General features: G+C 54.3%; 2 protein-coding genes across 6 annotated transcripts; one reads left to right on the top strand and one right to left on the bottom strand.

Moving 5' to 3' along the window:
• The first annotated feature begins 39 nt into the window (after positions 1-39).
• On the top strand, positions 40-10,275 carry LOC125332174 (C-factor-like). Of its 4 annotated transcripts, none has more exons than XM_048316842.1 (6): positions 40-259; positions 3,349-3,671; positions 4,241-4,428; positions 4,743-4,901; positions 5,001-5,120; positions 5,408-5,610. In XM_048316842.1, exons 2-6 carry the CDS (start codon positions 3,368-3,370, stop codon positions 5,519-5,521), a joined length of 885 nt encoding a protein of 294 aa, XP_048172799.1. In that variant the 5' UTR covers positions 40-259; positions 3,349-3,367; the 3' UTR covers positions 5,522-5,610. The 4 variants fall into 4 exon arrangements, with proteins under 4 accessions (XP_048172799.1, XP_048172800.1, XP_048172798.1 ...); XM_048316843.1 differs by lacking the exons at positions 40-259; positions 5,408-5,610 and adding exons at positions 8,452-8,507; positions 9,039-10,275 and having other exon boundaries at positions 1,328-3,671; XM_048316844.1 differs by lacking the exon at positions 40-259 and adding an exon at positions 3,985-4,036 and having other exon boundaries at positions 3,424-3,671.
• Positions 5,706-11,998, bottom strand: LOC125332175 (C-factor-like). 2 transcript variants are annotated; one of them, XM_048316846.1, is made up of 6 exons: positions 11,818-11,998; positions 11,280-11,331; positions 7,634-7,821; positions 7,105-7,263; positions 6,696-6,806; positions 5,706-6,376 (listed from the first exon to the last, which is right to left on the bottom strand). In XM_048316846.1, the coding sequence occupies exons 1-6, from the start codon at positions 11,959-11,961 to the stop codon at positions 6,263-6,265; spliced, it is 768 nt and encodes a 255-aa protein (XP_048172803.1). In that variant the 5' UTR covers positions 11,962-11,998; the 3' UTR covers positions 5,706-6,262. The 2 variants fall into 2 exon arrangements, with proteins under 2 accessions (XP_048172803.1, XP_048172802.1); XM_048316845.1 differs by lacking the exon at positions 6,696-6,806 and having other exon boundaries at positions 11,818-11,979.
• Positions 11,999-14,617: the final 2,619 nt, after the last annotated feature.

A 14,617-nucleotide genomic window follows, 5' to 3' on the forward strand; every position in this document is an offset into this window, starting at 1 on the left:
GAACAGGAAGCGGGGCTCGGCAGCGCCACTTCCGGGGCGGGGCGGGCTGAGGGCCCCGCCGGGCCCGGCACCGCCGGCGCGGGGCTCGGTCCCAGCTCCCGACGCTCCCCATCCCCATCCCATCCCTCCATCTCACCCCAATCCCCATCCTTACGCCCCGCCCTATCCGTGTGCCCAACCCCGGCATAGGCGCTTTTCCTGAGCGTACACGTGCCCTTCTAGAAGAGAAGGATCCGGGGAGTCCTTGGAGCTATTTCCGGTACCTAAGGGGCCTACAGGAGAGCTGGAGAGGGACTTGGGACAGCGGCGCGGAGTGATAGGATGAGGGGGAATGGCTTCAAACTGAAAATGGCAGGTTTAGATTAGATATGAGGAGGAAATTCTTCCCTGATAGTGGGGTGAGGCACTGGCACAGGTTGCCCGGAGAAGCTGAGGCTGCCCGATCCCTGGAAATGTTCAAGGCCAGCTTGGATGGGGCTCTGAGCCTGGGGGAAGGTGACCCTCCGCATGGCGCGGTGTTGGAACAACAGGTACCTTCCAACCCCAGTCATTCCAGGATTCCCCATATTTTGGCCAACTCTCTAGTGCATTTTCCCATTCAGTGGTTCACACGTGATGCCAAACCATCCCTGGAACTCTACCTTGTTTTTACATTCTTTCCTTTAGTTTTGGCCCCAATAAATCTAGGTAGTCCCAGGGTCTCCCCAGATGGTTGCCCATGGGAAGAAACATCCTGCCACAACAGCCTTGCCCATCCTTTGTCTCATCTTAAGGTATTAAAGCCACTCAGTCAAATCTGTCAAGCAATCTGGGAAGTGTTCTGGCTGAAGGGATGGCAAATTCCTCCTCTCACCCGGTTCAGTTGTGACTCAGGGCGGTCAGTGCCTTTGCATCCCTGCGCCAGAGGCTGTGGTTCCGTCAGTGGACTGGTGTTGAGGGCAGCGAAATGGCACAACCAGACGGATATAAGGATATAAGTGTCACACTGTATTGGGTTTGCATGGCCAGGTTTTGGGGGGGGGGGGGAGGGGCAGGCTTCAGGGGTGGCTTCTGTGGGAAGCTGCCAGAAGCTTCCTCCATGTCCAGCAGAGCCAGTGCCAGCCAGCTCCAGGATGGATGTGTTGCTGGCCAAGGCCAAATCCTTCAGCTGCGGTGGTAACACTTCTGTGATAACATAATTAAGAACAAAACAAAAAAGTTACTGTGTAGATGTAATTGCAGCCAGAGAAGAGTGGAGTGAGAACATGTGAGAGGAATAGCTCTGCAGACACCAAGGTCAGTCAGAAGGAGGGGGAGGAGATGCTCCAGGCGCTGGGATTCTCTTGCAGCCCATGGTGCAGACCATGGTGAGGCAGCTGTGCCCCTGAAGCCTGCGGAGGGCACAGGGATGCAGAGATCCACCTGAGGCCCTGGAGGACCCATGTTGGAGCAGGCTGTGCCTGAAGGACTGCACCCTATGGAAGAGTGATCCATGTTGCAGCAGTCTGTGGAGAACAGTTGCCCATGGGATGGACTCACGTTGGAGAAGTTCATGGAGAACTGTCTCCTGTGGGAGGGACCCCATCCTGGAGCAGGGGAAGGACTCCAATTCTTCTCCCTGAGTAGCAGCAGGGAACACATGTGATGAACTGAGCATAACCCCCATTCCCTGCCTCCCTGCACTGCTGAGGGGGAGGAGGTAGAGCTGGGGAGGAGGGAGTGGTGGAGGGAAGGTGTTTTTTAAGATTTATCTTACTTCTCATTATCCTGCTCTGATTTTGTTAGTAACAAATTCAGTTAATATCCCAAATTTGAGTCTGTTTTGCCTGTGACGGTATTTGGTGAGTGATCTCTCCTGGACCTTATCTCTACTCATGAACCTTTGTTATACTTTTTCTCTCCCCTGTCCAGTTGCAGAGGGAAGTGATAGAGCGGCTTTGGTGGATGCCAGGCATCCAGCCAGGGTCAACTCACCACGCACACAGAAGCAGGGTTTGCTCTTACAGACAAAAGCTGATTTATTTGGAATGGTTGCATTGGGATGGAGGATCAGATCTTCTGAGCATGACAGCTCATCATTGTCAGTTGCAAAAGTCCTTGGACCAGCATCTCCAGCTGGAGCAGGAGAGGTTCCACAAGCTTATGCCCCCTAATCCTGCCCAATCACATCCTGGATAAGTGGTTATTAATTACCTTAAGCTACCTACATAACATCTCTAAACTATATTAAATATATACATTCCACTGTTGCAAATGGTCTGTGTAGTTTGGGTGATGCTGCAGAAGGAACCAACTGGGGAGGCCATGGGATCATAGAACCAGAGAATCATTTAGATTGGAAAAGACCCCTAAGATCACCAAGTTCAATCCATCCATCATCCATCGGATGCCCAGACCGTCCCTGCAGGGTGGGGACGCATGGAAACATGCAGGTCATGGTTCTCCATTGACTTTAGATGCAGCAGGAACTCCTGGGGGATGATTGTGTGATTCGGTGATCCTCAGGCCTGTCCCAAAGCTCCTGAATCCACTAGTCAGATGCTTCCCTGGGAGTTCAGTCCATCAGTTGGTTCAGTCTCTGCTGCAGGAAAGAGTTGGGGAGTACCTGGGCCACCCTGGGGCTGGATGTCCACCTGCAGTGCGTGTGCCTGGGCACAGCCCTGGCTTCCAGCCACAGCAAAGTCACACCCGGGGGCAAAACTGAATTTTATCGTAGGATCACAGAGCCATAGTTTGGGCTGGAAGGGATGTTAAAGACCATCTAGTTCCAACCCCCCTGCACAAGTAGGGACACCTTACACTAGACCAGGTTGCTCAGAAGCCCGTGCAGCCTGTCCTTGAACACTTCCAGGGATGGGGCAGGGATTATCCTTCTATCACACTTAAATATTGTAGGTGCTGTTAGAGTAGACTCTGAGGAAAGGGATCACTCTGGTCGGCCCTGGAGGGTTTTTCCCAGCGGTCCTGGAGGGTTTCTAGGTTTCTCAGTCTGTTCTTGTGGCCAAGGAACACTTGCTTGTCCTGGCTGCTCCATCCTCAAGGACCTTCACCTGTCCTGACAGCTCCATCCCCAACCCTGGCTTTGGCATTGTACAAACTAAGGCCAACAAACTGCACTGTGCAGTCAGCAAGTCCAGCCTCGCCTGCCTGACCTTGGGTGAGGGGAGGGACAGGCCTGGGATCCCAAGAGGGAGGGAGGTGGTGGGAGAGAGTGTCTTGGTGCAAGGACAGGGATAGTGCTGGCCCTGAAAACCAAACGGCTCAGGTTTGGTAGAGCAGGGAAGGCACACAAAGCAGCACTCCAGACACCTAGCCCAGGGCATTCCCTGCCTGGGCGGGACACTCGGCTCCCTTTACGTCATTCCACAGCCACCGGGAAAAGTGGATCATGGATATGGACCAGAGCCAAGAGATTGAAGTGCAGGCAGAGAATTTCCGAGAGCCACGAGCTAGTGCAAGTCCTCATGGGAACATGCGAGATAACCAAGTAGCAAAAGGCACCGGCAGAGTCCAGGCGAGAGCAGTGCAACCACAGCTGGAGCAGCATGGCAGGGCTCCACGTCCGCTCCCTTCTGGTGACTGGGGCCAACCGGGGCATCGGCCTGGGGCTCGTCCAGCATTTTCTGAGGATGCCAAATCCTCCACAGTGGATCTTTGCAGGCTGTCGGAGCCCCAACGGACAGAGAGCGCAGGTGAGACTGGGCAGGGGGAGATTGGATCAGGGATGTTGTTAGCAAGGGGCTGGAGCTGCAGTCAGGCACCTGCAGCACAGGTCAGCTGGGCTGGGACACCATAGGACCAGTGGGGCATGGGATGTGTGGAGGGAAGAATGGCACATGGCATGTATAGAAGGCACAGAGCCCTTTGTGATGTGGCAGCTGGAGCAGGGTGTTGGGCACAAAGTGGTGCAGGGACAGAGATGGAGTGGCATGGGCTTTGGGAAAGGCTGAGCCTTTGCACAGCCCCTCCAGCCTCTCCGTGCCTACACAGTGCCCTCTGTTACAGGAGTTACAGAATTTGGCCTCCAAGCACCCCAACGTCATCATCATCCCGCTCGGTAGGTGCCTCGAGGTGGGGATCCTTTGCCCCAGTTCCTCTGGCGGGTGCCCAGGCTGGGCACACCCTGCGAGTCCTGTGCTGGGAGGGAGCTGTGCCAACGGGCTGCTGCCTGTGGGGCCATCGGGCACTGCTGCCTCTGGGGAACAGAGGGGACTCCACCATGGGGACGCGGGCTCTGACCTCCCCTGTGTCGGCTCTGCAGAAGTCACCAACCCCGCCAGCATCAAGGCGGCTGCAGCCAAGGTTGGGGAGCACCTGGGGGGCTCTGGGCTGAACCTCCTCATCAACAATGCTGGAATAATCAAGCCTAAGACACTTGATTCTGAGACATTGGAGGACATGACCAAGATTTATGCCACCAACACGGCTGGACCCCTGCTGATGGGCCAGGTGAGTCCCCAGCACTACAGCACAGCTCCAGAAGGATCCCTTCCCACGTCCACAAGCTGGACATCATAGAGGGTGTGAAGGGCCAGTGGGAGGGGCTCCTGTCACTGCTCTGGAGCCCGATGGACTCTCAGTTGATGAGAAGCTCGTGGAGCCAAGGGCTGGAGCTCAGGAGCTGGAGCTTGGCAGGCTGGGACAGTGGGAAGAGGAGGGAGGATGACCCAGTCCTGGTGTCAGTGTTGCCCACTGTGGAAGGAGCTGCTCCCCTGCCCTGTGCCATGTCCGTGTGTGCTCCTGTCCCCTCTGTCTCCTTGCAGGCGTTCCTGCCCTTGCTGAAGAAGGCTGTCCAGGGGAGCCCGGGCTCAGGGCTGAGCTGCAGCAAGGCTGCCATCATCAACATTTCCAGCATTGGTGGCTCCTTTTCTTCTTTCTTTACTTGGGACGTGATACAAGCCACCTCATACCGCTGCAGCAAGGTACTGTCACACCTTTGCTTCCCCTGCCCTCCCCAGCTGTGGGTCCCCTGGCAGCTTCCCTTCCTCTCCCACCACCGTCCCCTCCCTGTCTCCCCACAGGCTGCTCTGAACATGCTGAGCAAGTGCCAGTCCCTGGCGTACCGGGAGCACGGCATCCTCTGCGTCGCTCTCCACCCCGGCTGGGTGCAAACCGACATGGGCAGCTCTGCTGGACACACGGTAGGAACTCCCCCAGGGCAGGTCCATCAGAGCTCCTGTGCTGATTTCCCATAGGTGGGAGTTGCTGCCGTGAGCCCCTGGCCATGACTTACCTGCTACTGGGGCAGCTCCTCCTATCCTGTTCATGGGTGCTGGGTGCCCCCATCCTCTCGGTTCCCTGCTTGGCCCCTCTGTCCTGGGTTTTCACGGTTTTCAGTTTTCCCCTTTGCCCTGGAGAGCCTCCTGCCCCCAGCCTTGGCTGCTCCAGGGCCTCAGGCATGGCCTGCCTCTCTCCTTCTTCCCCACAGCCCCCCGTGACAGTGGATGACAGCGTGCAAGGGATGCTGAAGGTCCTCTCCTCCCTCTCTGAGAAGGAGACCGGCACCTTCCTGGACTGGGAAGGGAATGTCATACCCTGGTGAGACACCAGTTCAGGATCCTGGCAGCAGGACTCTGTGCCACTGCTCCCCCCTGTCCCACATCCTCAATAAACTCCTGCTGAGAACCACCAGCTCTGTTGTGCATTGCCAACTCCTGGGATGGGCCCCTTCCCAGATATCCCACTCCTCATCCTGGGATGCAGTGGTGCCCACAGCTGCCCTCGAGCCACGGCTGTCACTGGCATCCCCATGAGTGACAACCTGCAGGTCCCATGGCACCGTGGCTGCCCTCTGGAGACCTCCCCTCCAGGAGGCAGAGGAGAAGCTGGAGCAGGGCTCCTCTGCTGAGAGGAGAGGGATCTTCCGAGCCCCTGCAGGACTGGCTTTCCCCTGCCCAGGCTGGGCTGTCCGAGGGGCTGGGGGTCACAGGGATCAGCTGCCCTCTCCCCTCAGCTGGGGGATGGCTGGTCACAGGTGGGACAGAGGGACACACAGCACTCGGGCAGAGCACAGCGATCCTGCCCCAGGCTTGGATGGGAGGTTTGAGACTGGGTGTGGAGATGGAGCAGAGAGGCATCAGCTGCCAGAGTTTACAGAGATGGGGGCACAGGGGGACCACAGGGGCACATATGGGGTAGGGAAGGAGAGAGAGGCTATTTCCCAAGGCAATTCCCTCTCTCCGGCAGTGTGGGAAGGGCTGAGGGTGAGTGGGGTGACCATGCAGAGTGGTGAGCCAACGAGCAGAGGCTGCAGCATGGGCAAGAGGCGCCGTCCATCTGTCCATCACCAGGGCATGCTGTTCCCTTCCCAGTCGAGGAAGGCTCCAGAGGTGTCCTGTGAGAGGCTGGCCAGCACGGTCAGGATGCCCCTCACGCTGTGCTCCACTGTCAGCGGTGCCTGCAGAAAAGGACAATGGGCTGTCACAGAGAGCAGCTCTTGGGGAGGTGCATGCCCAGGAGCAGCACCCACGGTGCTCATGGAGATATTTTTCCTTACTGCCACACCTCTGTTCTCCAGGCTGGGTTGGGGAGACAGGGCTGGCTATCCCATGTACTCAGAATGTTGCAGCTTGCTGCCTGCTCCCTGCCTGCTCTGCCTCAGGAGATGGTCCTGGCAGCCCACAGCATCACACGACATCCCCCAAGTGCCCCTGCCCTCCCCAAGACATGGGGATACAGTGGGGGTCCTGCCGACCCTCCCCTGCATAGCCCAGTACCTTCTCTGTGCCCATGTCAGTCTTCACCCAGCCAGGATGGATGGCCACACACAAGATCCCCTTGTCCTGAAGCTCCACAGCCAAGCACCTCGTCACCATGTTCTGGGCAGCCTGGAAGAGGCACAGCCCTGCCAGCACAACCCGGGGAGTGGGTGGGCAGGAGAGGGGACATTTCCCAGCCACAAAGTGGCTGTGGAGGTGGGAAATGGGACTTGGTCCTGGGACAAACCATCAGTATGACCTGCCAGAAGGGCTCAGTCCCGGCTGCTGCTGTCCTGGTCTCTGTGCTTCTGCCTGGGAGAACCAGGCAGGGGTGGGTGGCTGGGGCAGGGGGTGTCCCATGGGCTCCCTCCCCTCCACGGGCACCATGCCTGGCACAGCATCCTCAACACCTCCCCTGGCACCTCACCTTGCTGGCCCGGTACGGGTACATGGGGGCCTCTGGCAGCCCGAGGCACAGCCCAATGGAGCCCAGTTTGCTGGAGACGTTGATGACAGCAGCCCTGCTGCAGCTCAGACCCTCCTTCCCCACGCCCTTCGCCGCCTGCTCCAGGAGTGGCAGAAATTCCTGATGCAAAGACACCAACACTCCATTAACATGTGACAGACCCACTACTTGAGGACCATCCTGGAGGGCTCTGTCACAGACTGTCGACAAGCAGCTGGACAGACACCCCTGGCAGAAGCTCAGGGGATGGGGAAGATGCCCCAAGGAGGGGCCTTTCCCCTCCCTGGGGAAGAAGTGAGCCAGTACAGCAAGCCTGGTGCAGCCTGGTGCAGGCAGGAGCTCCAGGTGGGGAAGACAAAGCACGGGGGATGCTGGGCTGGGCTAAACTGCTGAGCTCCTCTGGGTGGGCACGGGAGATCCATGGAGGTGACATTATTCCCATTGGGAAATATCTTCCCAAGCAAGAGAAACCCAAAAGGTCCAGAAATACCTTGACAACCTGGAGTGGCCCAACCACGTTGGTGGCAAACACGTCGAGCATCTCCTGCGAGTCCAGGGAGTGCAGTGTGGCGTGGGAGCTGATGCCTGCGTTGTTGATGAGCAGGTTCAAGCCCTGGTCCTTCAGATGAGACCCCACAGCCTGCATGGCCCCTTGGATGCTGGGCAAATTCACTGTGTCTGCCAGAGAAAAAGCAAAGTGGAGGATAGCTCTGATGGGTCACACAGCACCCACTGGAAATTGTCCTGTGGCTGGAATCAGCATTTCTTATCCAGAAAGGATGCAGCAGGTTTAGCAGATTAAGCACATTGGAATGAGCAGCAGTTTGTCCTCACCTCTTGGTTTTGCAGCCTCAGCCAAATTAAACCTTAATTCAACTCAGTTTGGGTCATGTGGGAGCTCCTGGTAGGAAAAACTTGTCTGTATTTGCTTTCTGTATTCAAGAAATTTATGATCGTACAAGGGATGCTTGGTCCTTGCACACTGAGAGTCCCAGGTTTATTTCCACAGGGAGCCAACACAGATGGGCACATTTTAAGGACAGATACTGTCTTTGGGGAAAAAAATCAAACTCTGTCAAGCCCTCCTGTACTGCACAGCAGCTACAGGGGCTGTTAACATAGAGGAGGGACATTTATTTTATTAGATTACACAAAGATCCTTTCTGGTTTATACTGTTCTGACTGAAAATTTCAAGTTATCTTTGCCTCTTTAAACACTTTGTGCTTAAATTAATCTTCCACAGCAAAACTTCCCATAGTTTTGCAGTCATTTGTATGCAAAAATTTGTCCCTTTTCCTTCTGTTTAGATTTTTTTTCTTCATGCTGTTACCCACAAGGTTTTGGAGCTGACAGATGAGCTGACGTGAGTACAAGTAATCACAGATTTGGGGTGTAACCTGCAGCATTTCGTTGCAGGCTCTGAGTCTGAACTTCCCCATCCCTACTGTCCAAGTTGTGGGGACAACCCCTCTCAAGCAACAAGACACAACTGAAACTGGGCTAACAGGGATAAGCATCCCCAGTGCCTTCCTCTTCGCTTAAATATTGGTATAGCTTTTGAAATTCTGCCATGCTTTAGCTGCAGGATTTTTCTGACTTAGGCAATAAAAGTGGTATTTTTTTAAGTTTGTGTCCAGCTGTCAGGGTTGCTTGTTAGGATTTACATCCTCTATTGGATGCTCACCAACTGAAGTGGCCATAGTTTGTTTAAAAGGGTCATCTAAATACCTTCAGGATGTGAAATGGGCTGTTTAGGCCAACATTAAACTTCATATATTGCCTTTTAATACCTCAGGTATACCACAGAGCCCTTAAAACCATGAATATTCACGTGTATGGACAGTTTGGAGTGTGCCCTTGTTCCCATGCACATTTCTGTGCCTGTTTTTTGCAGATGCCAATGTGATGAGCCTGCTGGGAGTGGGGGACTGCAGGGCTAGATTCCTTTTCTGCAACACTTTGGCCCCTGAGCTGGGTTTCTGTTCTCATGCTTAGGCAAGAGTGACTTAGCAAAGGTTTCCAAGGCTGAAGATTTCTTTCTTGGAATACTCTGTACACTGATGGGCAGCAGAAAAATCCTTTTTCCTGGCATTTTTAACTAGCCTGATGTCTTTATGGTGGTAAGCAAGTATGTGAGTGGCATTGGACTTGTTGCTACCTTGCGCTGTGCAGCGCAGACCTTTGTAGAGTTGTCCTGAAAATATTTGAGGGGAATACCATGGGATAATCTGCTGTGGGGCTGCTGTGAAGGGAAGGAGCCTTGGGATTCGAGAGGATCTTGCATGTCCAGCTGCAGGACAAATGACAGAGTACTTTGGAGTTACTTCTCTTTGGATAATGATGGATGAAGTTCAAGGTTCTGTCACACGTGATGGATCTTTTGGTTGCCTGGTGAATGATTAACTGCTCTTTTTGGGTTAGCTAAGTCATTGCTCCAAGGCATGTGGGACCAACACATTTTTAGTTCTTAGCCCCTAAATTTGCTGAAATAACAAACTCTTGTCTCCCTGGAAGAAATAAGGGTGGGAAAGAAAGAGAATGAAAAGAAGTGACAGATCTGACATATTTTTGAGGGGTTTTTAAAGCTTTCCTTTCTGAAAAATCCATGCCTGTTACTTGTTTGAAGACAACCCTTCCCTAAAATAGAGCAAGAGCGCTTGAAGCAGCTTCTTTTTTTAAAAAATGCCTTCTTGCTGTTGATATTTCAGAACTTTTAAGCATACTTTGGGACTTTATTGATCGTCTGGGGCTTGGAGTGTATGTTTTTAGTAAGGATTGTTAATGTAGTGGCCAGACCCTTGAGATGTCCCTTTTATGTTGGCCATGCTCTTCCCATCAGGTACTGCCAGTTGGGACTCACAGCTCACTTACTTTTTATTACAGATAAAGTGTTTTACTTTAATAATCTACTTAATAGCAAAAGAGAGATTGCTGCCTCTTTGTAGTAAAGCCTGAATTCAAGAATGTCTTATTTTCTAAGAAATATTAAAAAAACTGAATTTGAACTGAAGTTACTTGAACTTTTCAGGTGTTTTTAAACAAATGAATAGGTAGGTAGGTACTGATATGGCATAGCCTTGATTCAATTTTCTTATTATTGGCTCCAATGAAATAAAAGTATTTAGAAGCTCTGGCTGTTTCCCACCTCATTTATTAGCGCCATGGCAATTCTGATGCAGGCACTTTCCCAAAACATTTCTTTTGGATTTGGATGTTCTTTTAACTCTTCATTAACAAAGGCAGCTGTGAGCAGCCCCCACTCTCTCAGACACAGGGGAACACAGGAAACCTCTGTCTCCTTGAGACATACCCTCAGCCTGGTGCTCCTTATCTCCCCGCTCTTCACCCAACACTCTCCTCCCCAGCGAGACCCTGTCCCTGTCCAGCACTCTGGAAGCTTCTTTCCTGTAGATACCCCAACGTTGCCAACTCCAAATCCCAGCCTGGCTGTTCTCCCTTTTTTCCCCCAAGTTCCTATGCTCTCTAAGTCCATTTGCTGCCTCGTGCTTCCTCCAAATGCTGCTGGAAAAGGTCACTGAGTTTGGCCCACCTCCATGGAAGCAGGGAATGGACAAGAGGACATCACCCCAGTCCAGGCTGTGGACATCCCGTGCCTCTGGGTCAGAGTATCAGCTTGGGATACCAGGCTGGTCAGATTTCCCACGTGTGTTATTTTTAGCTATCTTTTTTCTCTCTCCCTTTTTTACCTGAAAGAAATGCTGACCGTGGCCACCTCCAAGCAGATCCCAAACCAACCCTCCTACTTAGGAACCATTCAGGAGGTTACTGTGCTCTGCCTTGCTTCACTTTGTGAACCCATGTGTCCCAGCCCAAAACCTGGGAACTATATTTGGCATCTTTGGGAAGAGATGTCATGCCTTTCCTATGAAACATGCTCAGCTGAGGTGTCCGGACCCACCTCTGCCTCCTCTGAAGCCAGTTTGACTGCTCCAGCCAGAGCACAGCTTAATTTGGGGGGGAGAAGCTTGCTCAGGTGTGCATGGATCCCTCCCCATGGATCCCTCCCCACCTGGCAGGGCTAGAGCTTCTTGGAAAAGCTGCCCTTGGTCCCACCTGTGAAGTCAGCAGAGCGTTGGAAGCAATGTTAGGTGCTAGGAGAAAGGTTGCTCCATACCTAGCTGGACCAGTTTGATGCTGGCGTGTTGGGCAGCTAATTCTTGCAGGGCCTGGAAATAAAGTGATGGAGCAAGGGAGGAGGTTAGAAGCCACCAGCAGCACGGCCAGGTGTCCCCCTCCTGCTCCCAGGTCACCGAGCCAGGGTGGCTTTGCTTTCTTTGGGGAAAGTGCACAGGCCTCTTCCCAGCAGATGGGGTAGGGCAGCAACCCCACAGCCGGCAGGAGAATGATGCTGCTGGGCTTAGGAACTGCCCCCCATCCTGAGTGATCCCAGCATAGAAAAGGGGTTGGCTGGCCATTGGCACAGCCAGGAGTGAGTGCTGAAGACATGTCTGCCTCTCCAGCCACATCCCACCCGGCCACATTGGGTGCTGCCCTATCCAGGGGGCTGGGGAGGTCATGAGACCCCCAAAGCACTCCTGCCTCCACTACTGGGCTACCCAGCCAGGGCAGCAAAGCTAGCAGGGCTGCGGGGACTGCAGACCCCCACTGCCCACCTGGCTCAGCACCATCCCATTCCCTCTACCCGCACTGACCTTCCCTCTTGGACCCTTGGGGTCGCGGCAGGTGGCAAAAATATGCTGGGGGGGCTGGGGGCTGGCGGCGAGCTGCCGCACAAGCTCCAGTCCGATGCCGCGGTTGGACCCTGTCACCAGGACACTCCGAGCCAGCGCAGCCATGTCCGCAGCCTCCACGCCGGGCGGTGACACATGGCAGGATTACCGCCTGCTTGGCGTGAAGAGGAGCAGGCACAGCCCAGGGTGTGGCTCTGGGCACCCACGGGGATGGGGACTGTGCCAGCACCTGGCCCCTCGCCTGCCCCAAAGAGAGCCAGGGTCCCAGGAGGACCAAGGACTCCTTGACATTTGGCACATGGGGCTGCGTGTCATCTGCACTGCCCAGATTCCCACCACTGTGCTCCTCTAAAGCTCCAGCTCCCAGAGTCTCTGTAACAGCAGAAGGGTCCACCTCTTCCACAGGCTTGGAAGAGCACTACCAAGAAAAGGAAAGCAGGTTGAAATCTGGCTGTGGCCGGCAATCTCCCAGTTTTGGGGGTGAGTTTGGGATGGTTGAATTTGGGGATGCTAATCCAAAGCCCAGCCTGGGAATCACAGGGAGTGCAGCTTGTATGCTGCAAGTTCCACTCCTGCCAACACTTTCCCCCAGAGCATCCAGGAGCCAGCAGAAAAGGACCCCCCACTCCCTTGTAGCCTCGACCACCCACTGCTGAGGCTTCAAGCTCACATCCATCACCTTCCTCCTTGCTGGTGGACAATGCTGGCTTATAAACCCAAGAAGTGCCTGTAAAGCCAAAGCTCCTGCAACTCAGGCCAGCCTGGGGCCATGGATTTTTAGGATGCAGAAGTGTTAAAAGAAGCAAAGAGCTGCCATGTAAAAAGCCTCAGCTGAAACAGAAGAACTGGGGCGACAGGGAAGGAAGAAAGAAGAGGGAAGTAGTGGGGGTGGGTCCATCCCATCTGGATGTGCCCAGTGGGACATACCTGTTGCTCAGTCTGGCAGGGGGGAGAGAAGTCTCTATTCCCCAAGTAGCTGAGTGGTTCCACGTTTGGCAATCATCAAAGAAACACTTGGGAGATGGTGAAGGGCGACCATGTTCAGAAGATGAGCTTTCAGGTGACACAGAGCATGACGGGGAGGAAGCAGTGATGTTTCCTTCCATGGTGGTGGACAGACTATGGCCCCCATGAGAGGTAAGCGTGCTGAGCGTGGATTTGGATGGTGTTGGAGTCGGACCTGCTTGACGTTCTTGCAGGTGTAATCACCTGCACAAACAATTGCACTGCACAGACTTGCCTGCTCTGCCAGCAGCATCCAGAGCAGAGCTCCCATTAGGAACCCATAAGACTGGAGTTTCCTCTTTTCCTTCCAGGCTCCTCGGGAAGGAAACAACAGAAACAAGCAAAGAGGGCAGCAGGACCAGGAATGGCCACAGGCCAGTGCCAAGCAAGGGATTGACCTTTGGAAAGGGCTGACTGATGTCGGCCAAGGACAGCAGCACAGGCATGCTCATGGCTCTGGAATCACAGCCCAGGGCCAGAAAGGGAGCACCAGGGAAGAGATGAGACCAGGCTACGAGATCCCAGTGCTATAGAGGCACCTGCGAACCATCCAGGTTAGAGAGGAACTGAGAGGACTCTACTCCAAGTCCCATCAGGAGGAGCAGGGTCAGCAATGACTTCGGAGCAGCTTGCCCAGGGTTTGAACCTGACCTCAAAACCCTCCAGGGACCCCGCAGACTTCCCAGGCCCTGTTTCAATGCTTGACTGTGCTCAGAGTGATTTGTTTTTTGTCAGCGTGGCGCCTCCCCTGCGTACATGCTGCACCCCTTGGCCTGGGTCCACAAGGCCCTCTCTGCAAGCTCCATGACCAGAGCCATGCAGTGACCCCTCCTGCATCTCATAGCCTTGACCTTGACCCCTTTGCAGACTCCTGCAAAGACCCTGTAGCCATTACATCCCCCAGCAGGGCTTTGTTCACCACTCCAGCACCCAGAGCCCAGAACACGCCAGCCAGCTCCTGCTCCGCCACAGCCCCTTCCTGCCTGAGCCCCACAGCTCCCTGCTCCCTCCGTGGGAGCAGGCAGCATCATTGTTGCAAAATGGAGAATGTGTCAGTCAGTATTATCTTAAGTCAGGCTGTTCTTTGATGTAAGAGCTTTGTATACTTTCAAGCCTAATCAGCAGGAAAGGAGACCTAATCACTGGAAGAGGCAGCAGCCAGCATCCCTCACTCAAGGACACTCTGGAACTAACAAGATTCAGGGATGACATTGCTAACTTGGCAAAATTAACTCCTGGTCCATGTATCTTAGAGCTAAACTATCTTCATTGTAACACTAAAAATCACATCTACAGAACAAAAAGACCCTGCCCAGGTGAAGACCCTTCCCCTGAGCATAAGTTAGCTGGGGTTACATGATTTGTATGGAAAGTACCCATCAATTCTAACAGAAGGGCTGTGCTTGGGAAGTTACTAACTCTGAATTGCTGTGACATAACAGCATGGAAAGTCCGGTGGGGTGTGCTGAATTTGTGGAATACCACTAAGCACCCAGGCTGGGGAGTTCTGAAATAAACTATGTCTCACTCGAGTGTGTCACTATCGGCTCGTTGCACACCAGGGGAACGAATCCGATTTTTTGGGACAACATCCCTGCGCCTGCAGGGCGGGCACTCCTAAAATGGCGGCGCCCAGTGAGGCCTCAGCCCGCCCGCGTCACGTGCCCGCCGTGTCCCGCCATTGCATCAGCCGGGGGCGGGGCGCCCCGGGGAGAGGCGGGGCTGACGGAAGAGCGACAGCGCCCTCAACCAATGG

Source organism: Corvus hawaiiensis, chromosome 12 (genome assembly GCF_020740725.1).
Source record: "Corvus hawaiiensis isolate bCorHaw1 chromosome 12, bCorHaw1.pri.cur, whole genome shotgun sequence".
Classification (NCBI taxonomy): Eukaryota; Metazoa; Chordata; class Aves; order Passeriformes; family Corvidae; genus Corvus; species Corvus hawaiiensis.

Excerpts from the sequence above, each read along its gene's own strand:
- LOC125332174 (XM_048316842.1), top strand. The coding sequence starts at position 3,368 with ATGGATATGGACCAGAGCCAAGAGATTGAAGTGCAGGCAGAGAATTTC. Across the intron at positions 3,672-4,240 it reads CCAACGGACAGAGAGCGCAG|AAGTCACCAACCCCGCCAGC; the intron begins GTGAGACTGGGC and ends TCGGCTCTGCAG. Across the intron at positions 4,902-5,000 it reads CCTCATACCGCTGCAGCAAG|GCTGCTCTGAACATGCTGAG; the intron begins GTACTGTCACAC and ends GTCTCCCCACAG.
- LOC125332175 (XM_048316846.1), bottom strand. The coding sequence starts at position 11,961 with ATGGCTGCGCTGGCTCGGAGTGTCCTGGTGACAGGGTCCAACCGCGGC. Across the intron at positions 11,332-11,817 it reads CCAAGGGTCCAAGAGGGAAG|GCCCTGCAAGAATTAGCTGC; the intron begins GTCAGTGCGGGT and ends CTTTATTTCCAG. Across the intron at positions 7,822-11,279 it reads CATCAAACTGGTCCAGCTAG|ACACAGTGAATTTGCCCAGC; the intron begins GTATGGAGCAAC and ends TTTCTCTGGCAG.